General features: G+C 49.8%; 1 protein-coding gene across 1 annotated transcript in view; it reads left to right on the forward strand.

Annotated features, from left to right (window-relative positions):
- Positions 1–24677, forward strand: part of LOC122363288 (dual serine/threonine and tyrosine protein kinase-like) — a 50013-nt gene extending 25336 nt beyond the window's left edge. Inside the window, exons 7-16 of the mRNA XM_043332374.1 lie at positions 18354–18586; positions 18994–19200; positions 19559–19742; positions 20114–20270; positions 20727–20889; positions 21406–21489; positions 21818–21930; positions 22374–22510; positions 22950–23147; positions 23551–24677. Of these exons, the coding sequence (XP_043188309.1) occupies positions 18354–18586; positions 18994–19200; positions 19559–19742; positions 20114–20270; positions 20727–20889; positions 21406–21489; positions 21818–21930; positions 22374–22510; positions 22950–23147; positions 23551–23582 (1508 nt within the window). The 3' untranslated portion in view covers positions 23583–24677. The remainder of the gene's footprint in view (positions 1–18353; positions 18587–18993; positions 19201–19558; positions 19743–20113; positions 20271–20726; positions 20890–21405; positions 21490–21817; positions 21931–22373; positions 22511–22949; positions 23148–23550) is intronic.
- Positions 24678–26064: the final 1387 nt, after the last annotated feature.

Raw genomic sequence — 26064 nt, forward strand, 5'->3', positions numbered from 1 at the left:
CCCCTCAGGCACACAAAGGCCCTCTGAGACACACAAAGGACCCTCTCAGGCACACAGACGGTCCTCTGAGACTCACAGAGGGCCCTTCCAGGCACACAGAGGGCCCTCTCAGGTACACAGAGGGCCCTCTCAGGCACACAGAGGGCCTTCTCAGGCTCACAGAGGGCCCTCTCAGGCACACATAGGGCCCTCTCAGGCACACAGAGGGCCCTCTAGGGCTCACAGAGGGCCCTCTCAGGCTCACAGAGGGCCCTCTCAGGCACACATAGGGCTTTCTCAGGCACACAGAGGGCCCTCTCAGGCAAACAGAGGGCCCTCTCAGGTACACAGAGGGCCCTTTCAGGCACATAGAGGGCGCTGTCAGGTACACAGAGGGTCCTCTTAGACACACAGAGGGCCCTCTCAGGCAAACAGAGGGCCCTCTCAGGTACACAGAGGGCCTTCTCAGGCTCACAGAGGGCCCTCTCAGGCACACATAGGGCCCTCTCAGGCACACAGAGGGCCCTCTCAGGCACACAGAGGGCCCTCTCAGGCACACAGAGGGCCCTCTCAGGTACATAAAGGTCCCTCTCAGGCACATAGAGGGCCCTCTCAGGCTCACAGAGGGCCCTCTCAGGCACATAGAGGGTCCTCTCAGGCACACAGAGGGCCCTCTAGGGCTCACAGAGGGCCCTCTCAGGCTCACAGAGGGCCCTCTCAGGCACACATAGGGCTTTCTCAGGCACACAGAGGGCCCTCTCAGGCAAACAGAGGGCCCTCTCCGGTACACAGAGGGCCCTTTCAGGCACATAGAGGGCGCTGTCAGGTACACAGAGGGTCCTCTTAGACACACAGAGGGCCCTCTCAGGTACACAGAGGGCCATTTCAGGCACACAGAGGGCCCTCTCAGGCTCACAGAGGGCCCTCTCAGGCACACATAGGGCCCTCTCAGGCACACAGAGGGCCCTTTCAGGCACACAGAGGGCCCTCTCAGGCTCACAGAGGGCCCTCTCAGGCACACATAGGGCCCTCTCAGGCACACAGAGGGCCCTCTCAGGCACACAGAGGGCCCTCTCAGGTACACAAAGGGCCCTCTCAGGCTCACAGAGGGCCCTCTCAGGCACACATAGGGCTCTCAGGCACACAGAGGGTTCTCTGAGACACACAGAGGGTCCTTTCAGGCAAACAGAGGGCCGTCTCGGCACACAGAGGGTTCTCTGAGACACACAGAGGGTCCTTTCAGGCAAACAGAGGGCCGTCTCAGGTACACAGAGGGCCCTCTCAGGCACACATAGGGCCCTCGCAGGCACACAGAGGGCCCTCGCAGGCAAACAGAGGGCCCTCGCAGGCAAACAGAGGGCCCTCTCAGGTACACAGAGGGCCCTTTCAGGCACACAGAGGACCCTTTCAGGCAAACAGAGGGCCGTCTCAGGTACACAGAGGACCCTTTCAGGCACACAGAGGGCCCTCTCAAACACATAGAGGGCCCTCTCAGGTACTCAGGGGGCCTCCCAGGCACACAAAGGGCCCTCTAAGACCAGCATAGGGTCCCTTAAGACGAACAGAAGGCCCTCTGAGGTACGAGGGTCAATGTCAGGCCACAAGGTACCCTATGAGGCCACCAGACGGCCCTCTTAGATCAAAGATGGTCCCTGGAGGTCACCAAAGGGCCCTCTGAGGTGAACAAAGGGCCCTCTGAGATCGAAGAGATCAAAGAGATCAAAGAGGGCCCTCTAAGGCGAATGGAGGGCCTTCAAAGGTCACAAAGTGCCCTCTGAGGCCACTGGAGGGTCTTCTGAGGTGATATGAGGCTATGTCAGACCACCATGAGCCCTATGAGGTCATCAGGCCCTCTGAGATCAAAGAGGGTCCTTGGAAGTCATCGGAGGACCCCTTAAGGCCCATTGAGGCGAACAAAGGCCAGAGGGCCCCCTTAGACACCACAAAGAAGTAAAAAAGGTCCCTCTGAGGTCAAAGACAGCTCTCTGAGATGTAATAGGGCCATTTGAGGCCTCCTAGGGCCCTCTGATGCCACAGAGAACCGCCCTCTGATGCCAAAATAGGGTCCTCTGAAGTTTAAATCCACCAGAGGGCCCTCTGAGGCGAACAGAGGGCCCTAACATCCACCTCAAAGAGGGTCCTCTGAAAATCAACTGGCCCTCGGAGTCAGTGTCCCAAAATCGTATTTTGGCTTGGGTGTCAGAGGGGGAAAAGGTCACCCAAAAGAAGGATAAGAGTGGACAATTGTCAGTCACAGGGCAGTCGGAGCCCTCTGAGAAGGCCACTTGAGCCTTACAACAGAGGGCCCTCTGAGGTGATATGAAGGCTATGTCAGGCCACTGTGGGCTCTATGAGGTCATCAGGCACTCTGAGGAAAAAGCTGGCCCTCTGAGGCGAACAGAGGGCCCTTGGACAATCAGAGGACTTTTTAGGTCAACTAGGGGCCTTATGAGGCCAGCAAAGGACCCTTTGGGACACAAACAGGGCCTCTCAGGCACCCGGAGGGACCTCTTTTCTAAGGCAAACAGGGGTCACCTTAGATGATATGAGGGCTATTTTAGGCCACTAGGGGCCTCATGTATTAGACCAACATACGGTCATTTGAAGTAAAAGAGAACCTTTTGAGGTAAAAAAGGGCCCCTGGAAAGAAAACAGAGGGACCTTTCAGGTACCCAGAAGGTCCATGGAGGCCACTAGAGGACCCTTTGAGGCCAGTGATGGTCTTCAGAGGCCATCAGAGGGTCCCTCTGAGGGTAACAGAGTGTCCTTAAGACGACCAGAGGCCCTCCGTGAAAATGCGGGCGTCACAAGGCCCGGTTTGCATCAAAGGTCAGGTAGCTATGCCCAGTTTTGGCTCTCTGTTGCCTGCCGACGTGTTCCGAGCTGTCGCAAAAAAAAAACGATGTGGTGGCACCCACGCCCCCCCCCCCCCGGCCGGCCAGGGTCCTTCTAACCAGGGATGCGGAGGCGTGGAAATTTCAGACGGCTCCGGCTCCGGCTCCGGAGAAGAAAAAAAATCGGCTTCGGCTCCGGCTCCGGCTCCGGCTTCGACTCCAGTACTCAGTTCATCCTTTATACAAATAAATACGGGTGGAAAAGAAAAGATGAAGGATTGGTTCACGTTGCTTCTGTATTTGCATAACAAGGCTATTTTGAATACCACATATTTTACTGCCTTGTAGGTACTGTGAAACCGAACTAGGTCAATAATGTTTTCCTCTTCAAAAAAAAAAAAAAAAAAACAGCCGGAGTCGCCGCCTTTTTTACCGCTCCGGCTCCAGCTCCGGGCTATATTGTTTCACGGCTCCGGCTCCGGCTCCGGCTCCAGCCTCCAGGCAAAATATGCCGGCACCGGCGGCTCCTCCGGCTCCAGCTCCGGCTCCGCACCCCTGCATCTATAACTCGGCTTCTGAGTCACGTACCAACACGCCTAAAGGCCTGGCTACACTATGCGTTTTCTTCGTGCGTTTTTTGCGTGTTTGCGTGTTTTGCGTGATATCGTTCTAGAAAAAAGAACGATATTACGTTTTTGTGATGTTTTTCACCTTAAATTTTAGTTACATAAGAGTTATATTAGCTTTTGTATATAACCAAAGTAAAAATTATATTGCTTATAACTTTTTCCTAGAACGATATTACGCAAAACACGCAAACCTGCAAAAACGCACGCAGAAAACGCATAGTGAAGCCAGGCCTTAAGGCAGTGTTCGAAGGGACGCAAGCAAACAATAATGACGAAATTACGCCTGTCACTTTTTAGATCAGTTCAAAATTCAGTTCACATAGGTCATCCAAGGTTAAAATTCGCAAATTTTCACGTCCAATTTCGACAATTTTCAACAAACCACCGCATGATTCGGAAATGAATAGAGCTACAGTACCGGGGCAAAGCGTAGTTAATAGCTCTTTTAACACCCCTTTCGCCGTTTCCATCCTCAGGACATTCAAATCCTTCTCCTCCATGCCGCAACCCCTGATCCGGACTGGACCTGGACGGGCAACTTTATTCCATGCGGGCGGCTCCCATTGGAGCGCACTGCAGCTCCTAAGGAAGCACACTCGTAACCGGGTGCAGTGAGCACTTGGGAGGCTGGTCGGCCTGTCCTGTTGGACAGGCTCAGCCCCAGTGACTCACCAAGGTGCCCGCCCAGACCAATGTCTCCCTCAATTCCTATCATCCCTCCGGCCCTGAAATGGTCTCGTCAGACCGAAAGCCGAAAGGGCCTGGGTCCAACCCAACAAAACAAACAAAGCTCTTTTAACGCTCTTTCTGTAAACTGTGCTCAGATTTGACCTAAGCCTGTTAATTCTACACTTTTTATATCGGAACATTTTCATGTTTCTACAGCTCTGTAGGCCTGATAGCTCTTCCTGCTTAAACTTTTTTGGGTCGAAAATGGCAGAACATGACGTCATTCTGACGTAGGTATTTGCGGCCAATCTATCATAGCCTCTGGAAAAAGGTCACAATGTGTAAAATGGATGCCCGGAGAGGTCCTGAAAGTTTGGTGGTTTGGTGGCGATATCTGCAGTCATTTAGGAGATAGCTATGGAAGAGGACAGGGGGCCGTTTCGCCCCCCCCCCCCCCTACGGGGCGCGGGCTAGCGCCCTTTCAACTCAGGCTTCAAGGGCCCTTTTGCCACTTAAGGGCCCTTTCAACCCAGTCAGTCAAGGGCCCTTTTGACTGCGGACCCCCCCCCCCCCCCCCTGAGAGAAATCCTAGATACGCCACTGGCCATGGCCACCAATTTGGCTATCTCAACTCAAAACTTATGTTAAGGTGGGATGGTCACTTTAAGCAGACTGAGCATTTTTGCTTACGTTTTCATGTAAACTGAAGCGTCAGTGCCTAATAGCGGCAAGCGCTGCGAATCAGGCCCTGGCAGCTCTGCCGGCAGCGGAGGAAAAGTCGCGGCCGCTGCCGTGTCATCTGTAATTCGTACACAGTGGCCCGATTAATTTTAGCTTCATTCTCAGCGTATAGTTAGTTTTCAACGTATTGTGTTCTTTGTCCGTAACCTGTGAGCCCTTAGAAGTTGACATGACATGCCATCACATGACCAACTGTCATGACATTTTTTAACACCAATGAATGTTTGGAATATTTGAGGCTTAGCATCATCAGAAGCCTTTAGCAACTGTCAGATTCTTTTGTTGCCTTCGTTTGTAAAGGTATTCTTTTTATACGCTCACACCAGGTCCGGTGTCATCAAGGACGCTCCGCTAACCTCTGTAGTTTTTAGTTCTACCGAATTGGTCCCCTTAAATTGTCTCACCCACCCCACCGACCAATGAGTCTGCCGTTAGCTCCCCAGCCCCGCCAGTTTTTTTTTTTTTTTGTCTCACCGCACTGTCTTCCGCAGCTTTGCTACTCTATAGTAATCCCTGAAACCGTTGTTACCACCCACCCCGGGTCGCTGGGTGACAACTGACAAGGGTCTCCGTCTGAACCCGATAACGTCACTTTGACATGTCGGTGACGTGTTGAAATGTTACACCGCCGCTGGCTGTCGCGTGGGTGGACGTACGCACGTGGTGTTGGGGGGGGGGGGGGGGATCGGCGTTAACTGACTTTTAATTCGCGCACGGTTTGTAGGTCTTGCATTAGACAGCGCTCCAATGCTTTTAAATTTAATTATTTGCATTAGCGTCGGTACTTCATGCCAAAGACGACATTTGTTTAAGATTGATTGACAAGCTACACGAATAAACCAGTATAACGCCTTTTGGGGCGACTAACGGAGCGAGCGAGAGGGTGGGCCTTGCACGTGCGAAATTTCGAGGGGGTACCTCCAGCTGACTTGTGCACGGCACCCTACTAACCGGTCTCTAGCGATGTGCCAAATTTGAGCACAATCGGCCCAGCCGTTCTCGAGATCTGGAAGCGGCACCCTGCACGTGCGCACGTGCAAAATGGGTCCCAACTGACTTTTGTACGGCACCCTACTAACCGGTCCCTAGCCATGTACCAAATTTGAGCGCCATCGGTCCAGCCGTTCTCGAGATCTGGAATCGACCCCTGCACGTGCGCACGTGCAGCAGCACCCCAACTCCGGCACATGGATATGCATTGCCTAGTGGTTGCCTACCTGCATGCCAACTTTCAGCGCAATCGGCCAAGTAGTTACCGAGATATAACAACAATTACAAAAGTGACACCTCTTCGTTTTGCACGTGGCACGTGCATAAGGGGTCACCCACATGCATCGGGAATAGTCCAATACTTGGTAGAAGGAATCAAGCTACCCTACAAAAATTACCGCATGTAAATCGGTCAAGTGGTTGCTGAGATATAAGCGTCGCAGAATCGTGACCACGGCCGGCCGGCCGCTCATACTCAGAAATTTCCGTTATTCTACGTAAGACTCCGCTCGCTTCGCTCGCTCCGTAATAATTTCCAAATCAAATATTAAAGTTTGCACAAGTTTCGGCTGTATCCGGTCACGCTCAGTTCATATAGCACCTATTACGTTTGTGCTTGTTTTTGACAGAGCCTAAAAATAAACAAATATAAACCGAATCCTGCTGACGCAGGCAGCTTTTTCGTGGAAATTGACGTAAAGTTTGGGATATTGGTGAGGCCGAGTGGCCAGATTACGATCTGGTGGTTCCTGTGGCGGTGGCGGATGGCCTGATCGACGCGCTGGTGTAGGGTGGATTCCGTTTTGAACACTTGTGTCGATGTGTTTACTGGCCATACATGACCGCTAATGTGGGCTGGGTAGGTAATGTCCAGACGCTCATTAACCGTCGTGGATGGAGATGGAGAACATACCTAACCCATGCCTTGACGTGGATGTTTGATGTTAGACAGGAATCTACTGGAATGTGGAGGGACGCCACCCATGAACATTGAACAATGTCCCGTCGGGGCTCGATTTCACCAAGTGAATATATTCCATTACGGCGGTGTACCTATTCACTTTTGGCATATTATGACATATTCAGTTTCACCAAATTCCGTACAGGGATACTTATTCAAGACAAAGACAAAGTATGACTGCACAATGACTGCAGAAGTCCGTCGTTTTTTGGCATACTATTACGTTTGAGGTACTTCTGGTACGCCGATCTGCTTTTTCAACAGCTGTTTGCCGAGTTTGCTGGCATTGAAAGTATGCTACTTTTTGTGGCATACTTTGAGAAACAGTTTGGCATACATCAATTTTTTTTGTATGATAATGTTACAAATTTAATGACTTCATCGATGCAACGTATGATAAAAACATGCCACTGGCTACGCAAAAAGTTTTAGAGGTCATAATGGTTATTTCTTGCTGGATATATAGAGTATCGTGTGTCAGGGCTTATATTGAAATTAAACCCAAGAACAGCTATTTTTATAAGGCTTATCTCATCGTGGCATCACTGCGATTAAAATCACCCCATCATGCAGAAACACAACAGGGAATTCCCTTTTTCATTCGCATTCCCGATTACATTAGGGGAAGCGGGGGTAACACCGCCCCCCTAAGCTTTTCGCCAAAATGAGAGAATATGTGTGAAGTCTCTTGGTAGTTTTTGTCTTGGTTACAAGATTTCAACATTTTCTCACGTGTTTAGGTACTTATTTTGCATGCTGCTAAAGCGTTTTTATGCATCACGACTTTTAAAAATACCTTGCATATTTGCCGCCTTCAAATTGTGTGGGTAACCCCGCCACCGGTGCTGATGTTAACCCAACCCATCCCTATGAAAGCTTTTCATTGCTCAGAGATCGCGTGCGATGAGTTTCCTGTCGGTATGTGGCGATTTTCGTAAACAATCGGTGATGGACACCTAAATAGGTATAGGTTCACCAGCTGTTTGCCAGTTTTATACAGCTAGCAGTGCTTGGTCGGGATCCATGAAAAATATAAAGTAAAAAATCAAATAAGCTGCTTATTCCCGAATTGGGAACATCTACGAACATAAATAAATGTGTGTCTTTGGAGTTTAATTACTTATCACGCTACGAACAGAAAACACCGCAACCTCAATTGGGGGAACACCGCCACGGGGTGGCGCTGTTCCCCAATAAGTGATCACAAGCAAAAATCGCCAGCGGCAAGAATGTACTAGAAGGTTCAAGCAAATCTATCTTCCTGGACAAAGCCGATCAGTCATTTTTCGATGTAATCAAGTAAATCAAAACGAGTCTCTACTTAAAGACATTCAAAAGTGCTCCCAACTCATCGAATTTTTATAAGAGAATGTGCATTTTTCTTTAAATGCCCACATTGAGCTTCCATTACACTGAAACATCGGAACACAAATCAGAAGACGCTTACCTTCGTTCGGTTAATAGGAAATAACGGATTTTTACACTTTCCATTTCATACTTTCGCCGCCAGATGGGGTGGCGGTGTTTCCCACAGTGGCGGTGTTCCCCCCGCTTCCCCTATTGAGTTTTCCACTTCAAAAAAAAAAACGACAGTTCACATTGTATTTTGATAACACAAAAGGCCAAAAGCGTTTCAAATCTTTCTCACCGTGATTATTACACCGTGCTCTTTATACAGCGTTTTACCGAAGAGAAAGTAAATAGCTGGCGAGGGCGAGAGGAAGAACTGAAGTCCAGTCTAGCAACGCCTTGATTGACATGCCCAGCATGTTGCATCACAAGTCACAACGCTTCATTACATTCGTTTTCATCGCCCACTTTTACTATTTCTTTGCAGTATCCATATGCTGTCCAATGTCCATATTTCTCTTGTGTTGTGGCCAAATGATGCAATTTATCACCGGCTTCTCGCTTCCGTTTAGGTTCAGAGAATGATTCCGAAATATTCTCCATATTTGAAGTCGTCGGTAGACCCTTCGATTATTTAAAAACTTGATTCAGGTAATATTTCAGATAACTTGTCGGCTAGCAGAGGCGGATCCAGCTCAGAGGTTTGGGGGGGGGGGGCAAACCATAAAAATTTATCGATTCTTTCCATGCATCGTCCATAGGCGCAATGTTAAAATCATGCCGTTTGGGGGGGGCAAATGCCCATTTTGCCCCCCCCCCCTGGATCCGCCACTGTCGGCTAGTCGGCCGTGCCGGCCGTGCTCCTTGCTACCATCAGTGATCGGTAGTTAGATAGGTGCCTCAAGTAATGCCATTTCTTGTTCGGTTTTATTTATATTTGCTCTAAACCACTCCAGAATTGCGTAGAAGATATGAACAAATATTAAAGCAATATTTAATGAGAAGTAACTTGGAAGAAAAAATTAATATTAATTCAAAATCCAATAAAACCCACACACGCCAGTAACTTCAAGGCCATATATAGGAGTAACTTCAACTGTGCTGCGCGGCTTGCTGCCGATTGTTTACATCATGGTTTACATTTTGGCTTTGGAATGTCATGCTCCGAGCAAAAATCAAGAGCATTATTAGCAATATTTCCTTAGGCACTTCCTCTTGTATGATCAGCAAATTTAATTCTTATTAGCGTAGCCAGAATTTTTTTCTCATAATATTGTATATCTGAGCATTTAAGCTCGTCGACTTTAAATACGGAAAAATATACATAGTGACTGCATGTCCCCGACAAGATGTATGCATGCGCGCCGGTGGCTCTCAAACTACGTAAAGCAGGCGTAGTGAATATATTCCTGTGGTGAAATAGAATAGTATTGTCGTCGTACTTTGTCGGTGTACTTTTCCAAAGTACACCAAGAATATATGCACTTGGTGAAATCGGGCCCGGGACGATAAAGAACACAGCCCATGTAGTACGCTTATCTGTCAGGTCGAAAGTATGCGGCGTGGGGCGCCGCCCTGGCATGGCTGAAGTGAGGGGAGGGGAGGGCTTAGGACGGATGGCACGTGTGTTCTACTCATTAGCGTCGCTACGGGGGGGGGGGGCAAGCGGGGCAGCTTGCCCCCCCCCCCCAACCTCCGACCGGGCACCCCCTGAGATCGATACAGATCCGATGAGATTTTGGAGTCGGGAGAAAATGGGGGTACCTTTCTGAGGAATGCCTGTGAGGTCAGACTGTTGGAGCGTGCAGTTCAAACCAAAGTCAGAGTCGCAGTCGCCAAAATCTTCAAGACTCCGACTCCATACTCGGAAATGTCAATACTGTGATTAATTCCATGTTCCTAGTTGGTTCTTTATTACATTTTGTAGCTGATTTTCATAAGTTTTGGAGTGCTGACACATAATCTTCGTTCAAAGCGTGACACGAAACCTTCGGGGCCTTTCTCAACTCTCGTCAAATGTATACGACACGCTCAAGTACCGTTCAAGTGCCGCAGGGTTCATGAGCTTGCTTTTCACACAGGCTCCTAAGGAGCTCCACTGAGCTCTAGGCAGGGGCGTCGCCACGGGTCCCCAACTTGTACGGACACATTCTGTCAGCCGTATATAATACTCGTCAGATGTGTTAACCCACGCGGACCCAGGGAGGGTGTTTTTCGTCCTCCCCTCCCCCCCCCCCCCCCACACACACACCTCGGACGAATAGTTGCGATAGCCCCGAATGCCTAGTGGTTTCGGGAAAAAATACAAACACATTTTTGATACCAACCTACATTAGGTCAAAGGGCTAGCGACATTAGGTCAAAGGTTAGGTTAGCGACCCCGAGCTGCGGCTTTTTTGCAGATTTCTTCACCAAAAAAGGTCCTAGACCTAAAGCAGTGGTACCAACGCATTCGTCATGTCAAGACGCGTCGAATGACATATAGGTTGTTTGAAAAGGTCAAGTTTTATGTTGACCTCATGTGACCTGGAATGGCCTTTGGTTGACGTTTACACATGATCAGTCTCATTTGCTGTATTTGAAGTCACTGGCCACGATTTTGTCATTCCTTTTGATCTAAGCATTCATTTAGAGCCTCAGGATGACAAAAGTGACATGATTAAATGTAATATGACTGAATACCAGTAAAATAGCATTTAGAAGGATACAGGGTGTAACGAAATTATCCGGTAACCTTCTTCCCGCTGCGATTAAGAAACAAGACAGCCTGAGGTTTTCCTTTTGATGAAGATATCGCCAGCTTTCATAATATCATAATTAAAAATCCCTGGAACATTCCAGCTACTGGGTTTTCAAGCAGTAGGTTTGATGTGGACAGACGCCGTATTAGCATGTGCTCACATACAGTTGGGCGGTCCTGCAGTGCCGGGTGTCCCCTTATTCACCTCCCGCTGGACAAAAATCCTTAAGATCTCTATGAAATCAGGATGACAACTATTTCCAAGTCGTAGCCCGTTAGTCCAGAAGGATAAGAGCTTCTCTCGGCGTCACTTCTCATTCTCCTACGGACTTAAATGTAGCGCTCCAGCCTGCACGAAGGCAGCGTGGCTTGAATCAAACATCAGTGCGCTTTTAGAAATGGAGCCCTCTCGTGCCGTCCGGTTGAGCGGCTCCAATTATTTGTTTGCCAGGATGCTGCTTCAGTAATAATCGTCACTGAAGGTGGTCTTCTGTGACACAATGCACAGCTGGAACATCGCACATAAGCTGAACATGTTCCAGACCTGGATCTTGGCCGGATGTTTGACGCCGGTGACTGCCGGCACGTTTGAGTTACTGGCAGCCAACACAAGGCCGCTTTGGCGGCTCAAAGGACAATACAGCGCGAATAGCTGCCCACTCCAACAAACGCTCATGTCTTCCTTCGACCAGTGCAGTGGATGTGTCTTGGTGTGAGGCCAAAGGTGGTGCACTAGCTATTTTCCCGTCCATTGCGCTGTCTTTTTCAGTTTGATGGGCAGAAGAACCAAGTTAAGGAGTGGATAGTGGTGGGCCATGATGTGGGCCTTCTTATTATCTGCCTTGCCAAGAATACAAGTCAATCTGCAGATTGATTGTTGTCGTTTCCTTGTCGCTATCTTGACAACTCTCCTAACCACTAGCGTTCGCGGCCGGGCTGAGTTCTAATAAAAAAGATGTCCGAATAATTTCGTCACACCCTATACCTATACCTACTCTTGCCTGACATTGACTTTGGGGCGGCCTTGGATCGTAACTTTAACCACAAATAGGGGGTCTGATAAGCTTTAACCTGCTTCAAACATGTGCGAAGACTGCATTTTTGCGGTCGACGAAACTTGTACGGACATTCCGTACAAGTTTCCGGGCCTTCCAAAACTTGTACGGACACTGTCCGTAGTGTCCGTAGTGGTGGCGACGCCCATGGCTCTAGGAAGCTTTCGGAGGGCCCAAACCGGCCTCTGAGAGTCCCACTGGTATCCTGAGGGCCCATACAGGGATCTTTGAGGACCTTATACATACGTAGACCTCTGAAAGGCCACACGAATCTTTGAGGATGCCTTTGAAAATTTCTGAAAACCTCAACTGACCTCAGATAGTTCAGCCGAGCTTTTGAGGCGGCAGACTTTATTAACCCCAAGCCGGCGGCGGCATCTGAGGTCACAACTCACGTGTCCCTCTGAGGGCCGCAACACATGTTTCTTATGTCCCTACCTACGTAGGGTCCTTAAGGATTCGACACAGACCCCGACGTTTCACACTGTTATTCGAGGGCTCCAGGCTCACCCTGGGCCTAGTCTCTTAGCGCCCGCCGCCCACACAGGTTTCTGAAGACTCGTGTGCGCTAAAGGGCTTTCCGAGCCCACCTTGGGCTCGGAAAGCCCTAAAGCACCACATACACATAAATATTTGGGGTGACCCACGCCGATCTCCGGGATCCTAAGCAGGCTTCTGAGAGTCCACACTGACCCTGAGTGGCTTGAAATGGCCTGGAAGTCGCAAGCCTATCTCTAAGGGATCCCTTGCCGCTATGCCGCGCGTAACTTTTGGTCCCGTTAAATATTTTTGCTCGCGTTTGCAGCGCTTCCCTTCACACGAAAAACGAGAAACTTTTTGTTCACACTCGAGTGAACAAAACACTTCACTGCAGCAAAGATGAATTATGTACAGTCCACAGCAGAAGTAATGTGTGGTTTCAGTCATCGGTATGTTCTGCTTCTGAAGCCTAGGAACGATTAGCCAGACTGCAACGAGACTTTAAATGTAGCTTACATGTATCTTCACCCTTGCAGCTACAACTTTATCTATTGACGTCTTCTTTTCAATCAGTTCGCATTTAAAAATCGTCGGTCAAAGCCATCCGTTGAGATTGGTAAAACCACACATTACTTTAGCGGTGGGCTGTACTTCCGATTCACACTTCCGACATTCACTCTCAGTCTCCGCCGAATGCCCAATTCTTAGCCACAATCGGCGGCTGGGATAAGCCCGATGCATTTCTCGTAAAACCTCGGCATGCATGCGTGAATGGATGTTTTAGCAGGGTGATCACTGATCAGATCACCCTGGTTTTAGACAGGGGCCCACTGCAGTGCGTCGGCAATCGCATCCACTGTTATTCTACCGGTCGTTTTTGTCCATAAATTTTCAAAATTTTGTTTGTTTTTTTTTTGCAAAAAAAAAATCATGCCATAGCTAGAAGGAAAACTTTGTCACCATCGGATTCCTCGCACCATTGCTCGTCGAATGATATGTAAAACGAGTGAGTAACGGCTGGGGAAAGGCAAGATTTAACACAAAACTTGATTTTGCCCCCCCCCCCAACCGAAAAGGTCTGGCGACGCCTATGGCTCTACTACTGCTAAATCAAAGTCCCGCGCCGTGGGATTTTCAATAAAGATTTGGAGGGCAAAGGAAAGATTCCAACTGGGCCTCGGCTAAGGAATTTTGACTGGTGGGCCACTTGGGCAGCGACATGGACTGACCTTCGTAGCCATAGCCCCCCCCCCCCAATTTTCGATTTCTCCCCAGATTTCGGCCACTTTATTCCGCAAAAAACGTCAGGATGGCATTTAAAAAATGTAGAAAAAAAACGGGGCTCGACCCCCCTCCCCCGACTCTTCAGAGAGGAGAGAGTATAAGGGACCCACAACCCTCTCAGTGGTGATACTCCGGCGGTGCACATAAAATCGCACAAGTATGCACAAAATATTGACGCAGATTATAAAACTTTGGACGATAGCTTACGGCCGGTCGGATGTTAAAAATCAGCGAGCCCTGAGTGGATCGCTCGCCGACTATAAAGGAGATTCGGAAGCGGTCGGACGGGATCGGGCGTTGTCGGGTGGATTGGGAGGAATTGTGAACAGCACGAGTGCAACTTTATATATAAAGTGGGTTGTAGCAGGAACCCCAAAAAGGGGTTGTAGCAGCAACCCCAACATCTCTGAAAATGATCATTTACATAAGCCTATTGGTGTCGCATGGAAAAGAATTGACTCAAAAGCCCAAGCGCACTGCGCAACCCTAATATTGTTTTTTTAAAGTTATGTACACTTCTGGTGAACAGTTCCCATACCTGCTACATTGCATGATTAAATCGAGACATCCAGGCATTTTAATGGCACGTGCACTGTACCACACTGTTTAATGCAGTGCTTTAATATTGCCAGCCATGTGGTTCAAGGGGTGTGGTTAAACGCGTTGAACCACACGGCTGCTGACGTCACTATCAATTATAGTTGTGAGCTTTTTGGCAGGTATGGGAAACACCTTCCAGCCCTAAGGCCGGGAATTCAATAAATGTCACCTCGCTTTTTTGCGAAAAGCAACTCGGGCCTAACGGCCCTCAGAGTTTTCGCTAAAAAACCTCGGTGACATTTATTGAATCATCCCGGCCCCGGGCAGGAATATATTGTCCCAAACTTCAGATTTCTCTTGGGTGTCTGAGTGGAAAATTCTAGCCACCCGAAATGTGAGAGTGGAAAATTATCCATTCTTATTCTTGAGTGTCATCTTCAGCCCAAATGAGAAATTTTTGGAACGCTGACTGTGAACGGTTCGAAATTCGTCTGACTGGTCAGATGTGTGACTGCAAGCATCATACCGGTCGTGAAGACGCATAATATCGCTTGCAGACTTCAATCGGCTGGAAGTCGCCGACACTACCTCTAGTTTGACTCTCGCTTATATCGTGTCTATCGGCGAGCCGTCTACTCTGAGATCGCTCGCAGGCTTATCCCCGACCGTCTGAACTGGTCTGTTCTTTATTCGTAGTTTTTCTTGTAACCGACTGCTCTGCGGCAGATGCTTATGTGACTGCAACCACTCGATCGATCGGAAAGCTTGCAAGAACTCTCGCAGACCTCGATCGGCTGGAAGCCGCCGACACTATCTGTAATTGACAGAGGCAGACGTCTATCACGATTATTGCATAAAATTTTAAGCCTCGGTCACACTTCACCGGATTGGACCAACGGACGAGAAACGGACGAGAACTGTCAGCGTCCGGTGATGTCCGTTTGTTTCCGTTGGACGTCCGTTTGTCTGTCGAAATCAAAGTAAAAATCATACAGCACAGACGTATAGGTGGTGGATTTTTTTTTTTTAAGTTGCGGGTACTACAGTCCACTTTTTACCCCAAGGGGATATTGTAAACAATAGGTTGAAGTTTTTCACAAGAATATGTTTCACCGATGGGTACTTAACAGCCTGAAAATGTACGATAAGATCTGCTAATTCAATGTGAAATGTGAAAAATGTGAAAACTTAGATTTTTCGGAAAATTACTGGTGGGCCAAATCTTGGAGGCTGGTGGGCCATTTTGGGTCACTGGTGGGCCATTTGGCCCACCAGTTAACATGTTAGCCGAGGCCCTGGATTCCAACAGGTCTGTTGGCAAGTGAGGTGAATATAGCAACGCACAAAACTGAGGTAAAAATGATAATAATAAGGTCAGGTAAAGTGAGTGGTGATGCGTAGGGACCTTTCACCTCTCACGCTCCAAGAATTATCTCGCTCAGAACTAAGTCTCACATTTCTAATTGAGGTAGGAACACGAGACTATGCGGCCATATGTTTTCATATGTTATCCTGTTACCTTTTTCTTTTTAACACATGAGTTCGGACTGGTATGATGATATCCACCGGCGGCTACCGGCCCAATTACCTATGGGTATTATTAGTGTCCCTGGTGACTGTATCACTGTATCAGGGCGATAAAGTTAATATCAGCCAAACATCAAGAGATGGATATGGCTTCATCACGCCTAGAATATACTGAACTGTGTGCATTTGAGATGTCAGTTTCCAGAATAAAAACAGGGGCTACAGCGTGCTAAATCACACTGCCTTTGACGGGCCTTGCTTTTTATACCGAACAGAGCGAAGGTCTTAGACACGTTGTGATAAATTTTATCCCATGCTCACTGTCTCATTACTACGCAGTGATGTGTCTGTATTGACCTCCTCCAGTCTTTTTCGCACGAGTCTTACAAAAGTTGCACTTGTGATCTGTCTCTGCACTTGTGTCACTCAGCCCTGCAATGATATGGCTACTTTACTGTAAACACGGACGGCCCATCGTCCCTGACCTGTCCTAGCTCCTCTCCCACTCAACACGAGAGCCTGAGTGTGAAGAAACGAGCGTTCACATATCACGATCCGCCACTTCTCGCCCGCTGCCTAGGTCAACAGTTTTCACTTGCGTCGCCTGGGTATCGTACGAGCGAGCGAGCGAGCGGCGCGGCGGCGTGCGCGGCTGGGTGGCTCGCGTGACCTTGAGGGTGCTGGCCGCGACCTTTCCCCTCCTTCCCTCCCTCCTCCGTACGGTAGGGAGCGGCAGAGCTGGTGGTCGCCCTGCCGACCGCAGGTGAATGCGTGTGTAAGGCGGCTACCGGCTAGCGTATGGTGAAAAATTGGCATCTTTTCCGCACCGTACTAGATTAGAAGTCCTCCAGACTCTCAGACATTGCTTCGCATTTGTTTACTTATTAGTACAGAAGTACTTACAGTTCGGTAGGCTGAAAATACCGATACCCACTGATGGCGACGGAGATGGTTGTCAGTGCTTTTGATTATATGTCGAATGCAGTGACGCCTTCTTGCAGGACTAATGTGCCAATTCAGGCATAGGCAAGTTACATCCGTGTTTCTAATATGGTCGGTGTCAGCGTCAAGAAGCGTATGCCATTTGCTATGTCAAAAACATACTTGTTGCATAATTGTAATATTGGTTTCAAGATAACGGTTCTTACGACTAGCAGTTGAAACGTGATACCCAAGTTCCGACGATTCATATGATCACAGTTTACCGGTCATGTTACGTTAACACCGTGCCGGCCCTATAAATACCATCAAAGCGGTAACTTATTTGGATGGGCTGTATCTGTCGGAGATGTGGCATATCTGGCAAAGTTTGTTGCATATTAAACTCAGCCCATCTCAGAGTGCTATATACGGTGTAAGGTGACCAGTGACCATAGCCGGTTTTACCTCATTGTTTGTGTACGAAATAACAATTATACAATAATAATTACCATTGTTAATAAACCCCTACGACCAATAGTCCCTACGCCATTCATTCGTGCATTGAGGTATATAATTCACTTAACTTTTCACTGATTTAGCAGGTCTTATTGTATAAAAATTACAGCCACCATTTAGGTGGCTGCTATGCGTATGCGGTCAGTAACCTTCACGCCTCCATGCGTACGCCGTCTGCATATCTGCTGAGTAGCACGATATGACACCGTATTAGAGTGAGCGATAAGCACGGCTGCATATCTGCAATGTTGCTCGATATGGCACATTAATATTAATGTCGCTGGGCTAGCAGCCTCAGCAGACGCTGCAGGCGGTGAATCACTAGGAGTGGCGAGCTCGCCGGCCGTGGCGACGTTTTTAAGAAGAGAAGAGAGGTCTGGGAATGTATTTATTGTCTTATATTAAGCATGCTCTATCCGTTCATAATATGAGGTGGATGTAAATGGATGTGAAATGTCCATTGCTCATCCATGCAGCCAAAGGTGAAATAATCTGAATTGGAGCACGTTTTCTTCAGCCTGTCGAGATAATTTGCCCAGAGTTAATTCGATTCTGTTCATTCGAGTTCACTGCCCTTATGTAACATGGCCCTATCACAACATCCTGAATATTCTGGCGTGGGAAGATCATTAGTATGCCGACTTGACTTACGCCTTGGCGACTCCGGCGTAATTTTGAGCGAGAATAGGAAGGGAACCTTGGCGTCTCCTCTGACCGACCGTGACTGCTCAGAAGGCAAAAAGTTGTCCTTGTTCGAGGCGATGATGTAACGTGGCGCTACCGCATATGAGAGGTGACTTCCGACCTTGACTTGTTATTTCTGCCAGCTGATGTGTAAGATATCATTGGTACTACCAAATAGGTATATATATTCTGGTCGGAGATGCCAGGAAAAACTGGGTCTCTTTTTTAGTACCGTGATTGTGATACATTTGGATGCATTTCACTTTCCTTGCGAAGTTCCGAATATAACATTGTCTCACGGATTGTAGCACTTGAGTGCCGTCCGTTTCCTTTACCCGACTCTTTTCCATTGCCCGTTGTCCCCCTCCCCGTCCACCCCCCCCCCCCCACACACACACTCACACTCACAAACTTCTCCGGACCGATCGCTCCCCCTCTCCCCCTCCCTTCCAGACGTGGAGGTATCGGAGACGGGCGCTATCCGCTCGGCGCGGCAGCTGCAGCAGTGTACGGCCGAGATCCAGAACCTGCTGCTGGCCGCGCTGAACCGCGCCGTGGCTGGCCAGCTAGTCGGCAGCGTCGACTACATGCAGGAGAGGCTGGTGGGCACCCTGCAGCGCTGCCTGCTCTCGTTGGAGGCGCATGATGATGGTGGTAGCGGAGAGGCCAGCAATGCCCTCAAACAGGTACGGTGGCCGGCGATGGGGTGTAGAGGAAGAAGGATTTCAGGGCTGGATGAGGGTAGGGGCTAAGAGATGTGAGGATGTGTGGACCTGGACCTGGATATGCACATTGCACCACATTACACATTTGCTGCGGAGAATATGGTCCGTGGATACTGTAGAGCTGCTCTATCTGATGTTAGCTACCTACATGATCAAAAGCAAATGTTCACCGGTTTCCTAGAGAAAAACGTAAACATCATTTAGCATGTGAAATGTTTACGTTTACGTAGCATGTGAAGTGATGTTAACGAAAGCATTTAGCATAATATTACGGTCAGGATAAATTCCGCCGCCTCGGCATTCGATCGCGTATTCCACCATCCCCGTGTTCGACCACCGTCTAACGTAACCGTTGCCGCTCCGCGCAGATCCTGAACTCGGCGTACAGTCTGGAGATCTCTGTGGAGACCTCGTCCAGCGTCATCACCTCGCTGTGGGAGTGGCTGAAGCAGCTGCTGGACGTGATGCCCTGGAAGACGCCGCCCTGCGTGGACGCCCTCTGGCGCCGGAAGGTGGCCACTGAGATGCTGGATAACATCAACGAGCTCCGACTGAGCAGGGTCATCTGCTCACAGGTGAGGGGTGGGACCGTGGTAGGGGCACTCTGACGGCCGGGTAGGGTGCGCGCACAGTCCGGACAAAGCTTCGCTCGTGCGGGGTGGCATGTTCCTAGCTTATATAAGTGGTTTCTTATTTGTCAGTCTTGCTATTTTAGGCACGAAACTGTACCCGGATCTTGAGAGACGCTATTCCACTCGGCTGACTCACTTTGTCTCTACAATGATTCTCTGTTGCTTCGAATTTCCTTGTGTGCAGTGTCTACATTTCCTATCTGCAATGTCTACAGTACATCTTCCATCGCCGATGAAGCCTCTACAGCGCACCATTTTCTATCCTATCCCCATCTAACCGCTCCCCTATGCTTTCTACCAGCTCCGCGACCGTCTACGGAGGGCTCACGAGGCGTTTGTTCGCTCCATCGGCCGGCTGGAGGCGCAGCTCGACGGCCGACTGGAGCAGACCGAACGCGACCGGCTCCGTATGAAGAAACTGCACGCGCCACACGTGGCCCGGCTGGCGCTACAGGCGGCCGCCTATGTGGACGCCGCCCGATTCGGTGAGCGAGGAGGGTGTAGCTCTCAGTGTTGTGGGCAAAGGTTTGATGCTGGACGGTCATGGAGGAGTGAGAGAGACTGGAGATGTGATGCGGAGGACACTAGGAGGACCTCAGCTGGAGGACCAGCTCTGGAGATGTGGGCAGTACGACGTTGTGTATATTTGTGTCTGTATGACTGTATTTCAATGAGTTCCGGATTATCCTAGCTTGCCTGGGAAATCGGTCTTGGTCGTTATGCTGAGGTATACTGTCTGCGACCTGTATGCCTGTCTGCGTGTGTAGGCGTGTACTTCAGCCCGCCCGGGCGATGGGCCACGGCCAGTGCAGTGCTTTATTCAGACTGTGATCTGTTTGTCTGTCCGTGATTTCAGGCGTGCCTCAGTTGGCCCGGGAGATCGGCCGCGGCCAGTACGGCGTCGTGTACAGCAGTGGGGAGTGGGCCGGCCGACGGGACTGGGCGGTGAAGTCGGTCATCCCGCCCGACGACCGACACTGGAACGACCTGTCCATGGAGTACTTCTACACCAGGTCACACATGGCGGATGGCGCTTATCGGCTGGACAACCAATAGAAACATTTGCAATCGGCTATCGGCTTTTCAAAGGAGTTATACAAATTTTAAGCGCTCGTTTAGCTGTTTGCACGCCTGTGTGATTCTGAAGTCAGCATGATCGCATGAGCTGCTCGCAAACAATGTTGTAAATTAGCAGCTCATGCATCCCAATAATTTGTGTGTTTCTATTGCCACTATGTTATCAGTAAGAGTTGCGACATTGTCATATATTGATGTACATTGTACAGTTGTACACTTTGCAAATTCAGTAGTGATTTTGATGTCTACAATTATGTCAAAGCTTTCCGTTTAGGTTGTGGCGGTGACTTGCACCATTAGCTATTCTTCCATGTTGATCCCCGTTCCACACATTTTGTCTCCGCGTTGTCAAGCGTTTGTTCCGCTGTGTAACGCTCTCTCCCTTCCATCAGATCTCTGCCCGACCACGAGCGTATCGTCAACATCCGGGGGCTGGTGATCGACTACAACTACAGCCACAGTCGCATGTCCGCCGCGCTGCTGCTGATGGAGAGGCTGCAGACGGACCTGTACCTGGGCATCCAGGACGGGCTCGATCTGCCCACCCGGCTGCGGGTGGGTATACTGATGCTGACATACTGGTACACTGACACATTGACACACCGACACCGACACACTGCAGACTAACACTGGCACACGGACACTGACGCACTGACTTTGACACCTTTCTCTGCGGTCCGCGAGACGGACGCTATACCTGACAAGACGTCCGAGAGAGTAGAGACCGCAGTGTTTGCTCTTCGACACTCTCTTGCTGAAGCTGATCGGGACGGACGTGCCGTCGGTCGAGCCGGACAATGACACTGTGACACTCGCAAGTGACATCACTTCGTACATCTGACAACGACAGCTACCTCTGACAACGACGCCGATACTTAACACCTGACATTTGCTGCTGTACTTCATTCGCTTTGAGTCTAACTTTAGGGATGTGATCTAGTTTCAATAATATTACCTACGAAGCAATGTGGTAATAAGTGTGTTATCTAACGCCGTGCTGTCCGACGCTGTGCTTTCATATCATGTATTTCTGACGCGCCCTCTGACATCTTTTTCTGCCGTCGTTCTCAGATCGCGCTGGACGTGGCGCAGGGAGCTCGGTTTCTGCACTCGCAGGGACTCATCCACCGCGATATAAAGCTGAAAAACGTCCTGGTAAGCTACAGTGATCCCTGCCCACCTACCGGCGCGATATTTATAACGTAGCTGCACCGGACCTGACCCAACGCTGATGTAATGTGCACTCTCCAACTCTGTAAATAGAGGCGTTATTGAGGTAGCGTGGGTGGAAGGTATGGTATATGGCTACTATAACGAGGTCGTGTCTTATATAATATGTGGCTGTTGACCTTGGCGACAGTATGTGGTCCCGTCAGCGGTTTGCTGCTGTAATATCAGCATGCATCTGTTTGTATGTACGAACTAAACTAACCATATCTGCACTCATTCCGTAAGTGAAGGGCAACTTTTGCCATCCCCGCAGCTGGATAACGCGAACCGGGGCAAGCTGACCGACCTGGGCTTCTGCAAACCAGAGGCGATGATCTCTGGCTCGGTGGTGGGAACGCCCATCCACATGGCGCCAGAGCTCTTCAGGTACGCTCGCGAGCGGCGACAGCCACGCACTTTTTGGGCTGTCGGGTTACGGTAGCAATTGAGCACGTTTATATAGGTGACCCTACGGTTCAGCTGGGAGGCTGCCTATCGGAGTGGTTCTCAGAGCATTTCCATTAATATGTATTTGGCTGAATTGAGTGTTACTCCTGTTTTCCTGTTTATTCTACTTTCTGGTCATTGGAACAATGCACCACCTCTATATTTACCGTTCGATACGCAGTTCAGTCCAGAAGTAGCTTTACAAAATTGGGTGATGCTTCATCCTGAAGACGATACCAATGTCGAAATATTATCTGCAATGCCTGCTACTGTTACATGAAAGGGCAGCTTGTATCTAAGCGGCCCTTTCCTTCAGCCCAGTGGATCTCCGCTGGGTCGGCTGCCGGGCTGGTGCACTGAGCTTCCTCCCGTTGACGTTTCAGCGGCCAGTACGACCACAGCGTGGACGTGTACGCGTTCGGCGTGCTGCTCTGGTACATCCTCTCCAACGACGTCAGGATGCCCGACGTGTACGAACAGTGCGACAACAAGAACGACCTCTGGAAGTGCGTCAAACGAGGTGAGCCCACCGTCATGACTTGGCCACAGGCCAGATCATCAAGCCAAACTGAAATCAAGCGAAAGCCAATCGAGACTGAAGTAAATGTCGCTGATATAACGTCATGAGTGCGAATTCCTTGCGATCTCTTCAGTAGACGAACTAAAATCGAGCTTTGGTTTGGGCCCATATTTTATTCATCGGCGTTTCACTGCGTTCCTGTACCGATAACTGCCGAGTGCTGCTGGCTGTCGCTTTCGATTGCCTGCTATAACTGATGCTGTTTTCTGACACTGCCTTCTGCTAGCTGTCCGTCATGCTTCCTGATTTGTCACTAGAGCTAGACCCTAGACTGTTGTGACCGTCTTTGGCTGTCTTTGAGTACCTTCGGTTATCGTCGCCTCGCTGCCCCCGTCCTCACCCACCGGCCTCCGCTCACTATCGCCCTCTCTCCCTCCAGGGCTGCGTCCGTCCCGGCCGCGCCACTGCAGCGACCTCGGCTGGGAGCTGGTGACGGCCTGCTGGCGCGGCGAGCCCCGCCACCGGCCGCTGTTCGGCGTGGTCGAGCTGAAGCTGCACCAGATGTTGGATCAGCTGGAGGCGGTGCCGGCCGACCAGCCGCCGTCGCCGCCGGCCGCCGAGGCGCCCGCCGCACTCGGTGAGAGACCGGTGGAAGTGCCGCTGGTCATTGGGGATCAGTGGCTGGGGTGTGAATTTTCGGGCGCATTGCTATAATTGATGTGGACATGGTTTAGTCCATGGTAATCCCCTTGTACTATGTAGATCATTAAAAAAAAAGATGAGAGGCATTTGCAAATTGTAGCCAAATTTCTTGTCTTTTATTGTTTTCCCGTATATACGAGCTTCAACGTCGAATAATAAAAGAGAACGTAAATAAAAAGCGTATGTACATCTAAATAAGCATAGATGGCGGCACTCTGTCTCCAGGGACAGTCCATGATGGCTGTGATGTGATAACAGTCCATTATTCGACGGTAACGCTGCTCCCTCGGGCCGTTGCTATGTGGCAATATCTGACGTCCCCTCCCCTCCCCTTACAGACGGGAGTGCCGTCATACCGTGCTGGTCGTGAGGCGGCCGGCGCGCCCTGCCGCACCCTCCCCTGGCTGTGACTGGACTCTGTCCATGCTAACCCTGCGTCCTGACGGTGTTAGGAGTGGAATCGAGACTGGCGCTACACCGCGTGTGTTTCAAGGAGAGTGGCGCTTTTGAAGTGTGTGAAACTGAGTGTGCAATGAAGGATCTGATGGCTTTGGTTAATGAAAGGAATCAGAAATCGAGGTTTCTTGCTTGGATGTTGGATGATTGTAAAGTACCTGTCTTAGTTTTGTTCGATGACTTGTGTATCATGTTCTACGATTAGTGTTCGACCTCAGTCTAGTTTTACACTATATTTCATGAATTTTTCTTCATGATTGCCATTCCGATTACTTGATTTAGTGCCACCTGCCAATTGCCATGGTGGCTAACCTGTCCATAAAGTGTCATGTTTTCTACTGTGGGAAATCTTGATTGTTCCTCTGTGAGCGCTAGTTTGTATGTCTGTGTGTAGCTGTCGTATCTTGTAACCAGTGCCTAACACGGCAGTGAAAGCTGTGCGACTCAGGATGAAGGCTGGATGACCACGGGCCTCTGTAGGTGGCAGGACGCTTCAGGCTTTCTGCGCTGGACTGAGGCCGTCCTAGTGATTCGCGACTGCTTGCTGGCGCCACAGTCGTATCGCACGGCAATACTGAGGTGTTCCTTCCGGTTGATTGGATGTTCCGGGCTTCCGGGCTTCTGGGGGCGCCGTCCGTGCCTTCTCAAGTGCCGCTCGCATGGAAGGATCATATGGCCTGGCTGGCCCGCGTTCAAGTGTTGTTCTTTCGAGGTAGGTACTTAAAGGTCTGACTGGTGGCTCGCGAGAGAAGCTGGTTCGATTGTTGTGGCGTTGTGCGTCCGTTGTTGGTGCGTTACGAGAGAGACCGATATTTGAAATCAACGATCTGCCGTCGTGCGCGTTCCTTTTATCGGGTGTTGTATGTGTGAGACAGTGCCTCCCTGAACGGTCGCACGTATGGGCCTAGGAGTTGATAGCCACCTGACCGCCAGCCGCTTTTTACATTGTTTGGGGGCGAGTTTTACGTCGGGCCGATGTGTGCCTGCCCACAATATACGAGACAGTGAGTCCAAGTGTGATAAGCTGAGGAAGTTTGGTTCTAAAATAACTCGCCCTGTGCCTTCCGTCGCCGTCTCATGATCCTACTAAGCTCTAGCTCAGGGGTCGGCAAATGGTGGGGCATGCCCCCTTTGGGGGTAATGGAGCCCTTTCGGTGGGGGTAATGAGGGATTCTGAGAAAGCCTATCTTTTTAGAGTTTGTAGCTCCAGTGATGGAGCCATCGTGACTGTTGCATCCCAGGGTTCAAAGATTAGCCCAGGCCAAAGGCACAGCACACATTGATTAGATACCAATTTTCACGTTTCTGCTCGCCTCACCATCTCACCCCTCCGTACAGTCGTACAAAAGCAGCTGCAAGTTTTAACCGTCGCCCGTCTGTTGGCGTTTCAACAGCCGCTAACGTAAAGGGGAGGAGTCGATCGGACCCCCGCGGCCTCTCGGACTCTGATATGGAGCTGTGCATAAAAAAGACGAGCGTCGAGCGTGCTACCCGTGACAATAGGAAGCCGCTGCTGCCCATTTTTAAGGTCCTTGGTCATTCCGTCTCATTCAAGAGGGCAATGACAAGTGTCGAGAAAATCGGGACCCGCTATAACTTCTTGAAGTGAGATTTTATGGCTCAAGATGATCTCCAGAAAAAGCTCATAAGCCAACGGTCATTATGGGTCCAGAGGCCAGTTTTACCAACAGAAAAATAGCCGCCTGCCGGAATTTTTGCCTAAAGATCGTTTCACATATGGAGCGTAAACGGTAAAGCCCTATCCGCTTACGAGCCAATCGCGTTTACGCTCCGTATGTGAAGCGGTCTTGAGGCAAAAATTCCGGCAGGCGGTTATTTTTCTGTTGGTTTAAACTGGTCTCAGGTCATGATATTTTCCGGGCTGGTAAAAAAAAAAAATGATGGGCTCGAGGGTACAATTTGGTCGTGATCCAATGCCTTTTACGTGAGCTTTTAACGAACAACCACCCGCCGCCCCTATACGTACAAGGGTTAAATGGGATATAGCATAGGCGGCGGAACGGGGGCACCGGGCGGCGGGCACCGTGCACCTTTTGATTTTTGCATTTTAACATTAGCCCTATGGGCGTTGCATGGAAAGAATGGGACCAAAAGTCGGCAGTGCCCCCCCCCCCCCTTAATTGAAGGTGTTCCGCCGCTACTGGGATATAGGTATTAAATGTTTTGTGGAGGAAGTGTCATGTTTTAAATTTGATGCATTGGAAATGCACAAATACCCAAAGAGTTCCAGGACGGTATGGAATTTCAGTAAACTTGGTTGTGTCAGCAATGGGGTCTGGTAGGTAGGGGTAATGGCCCTGCCTGGCGCCCAAAAAGGGGGCACGACCCCGAATGACCTGCCGACCACTGCTCTAGCTATACTCTAAAGGGCTCTG

The sequence above is a fragment of the Amphibalanus amphitrite genome, unplaced genomic scaffold, assembly GCF_019059575.1.
Source record: "Amphibalanus amphitrite isolate SeventyFive unplaced genomic scaffold, NRLGWU_Aamphi_draft 000613F_arrow, whole genome shotgun sequence".
NCBI classification, from domain to species: domain Eukaryota; kingdom Metazoa; phylum Arthropoda; class Thecostraca; order Balanomorpha; family Balanidae; genus Amphibalanus; species Amphibalanus amphitrite.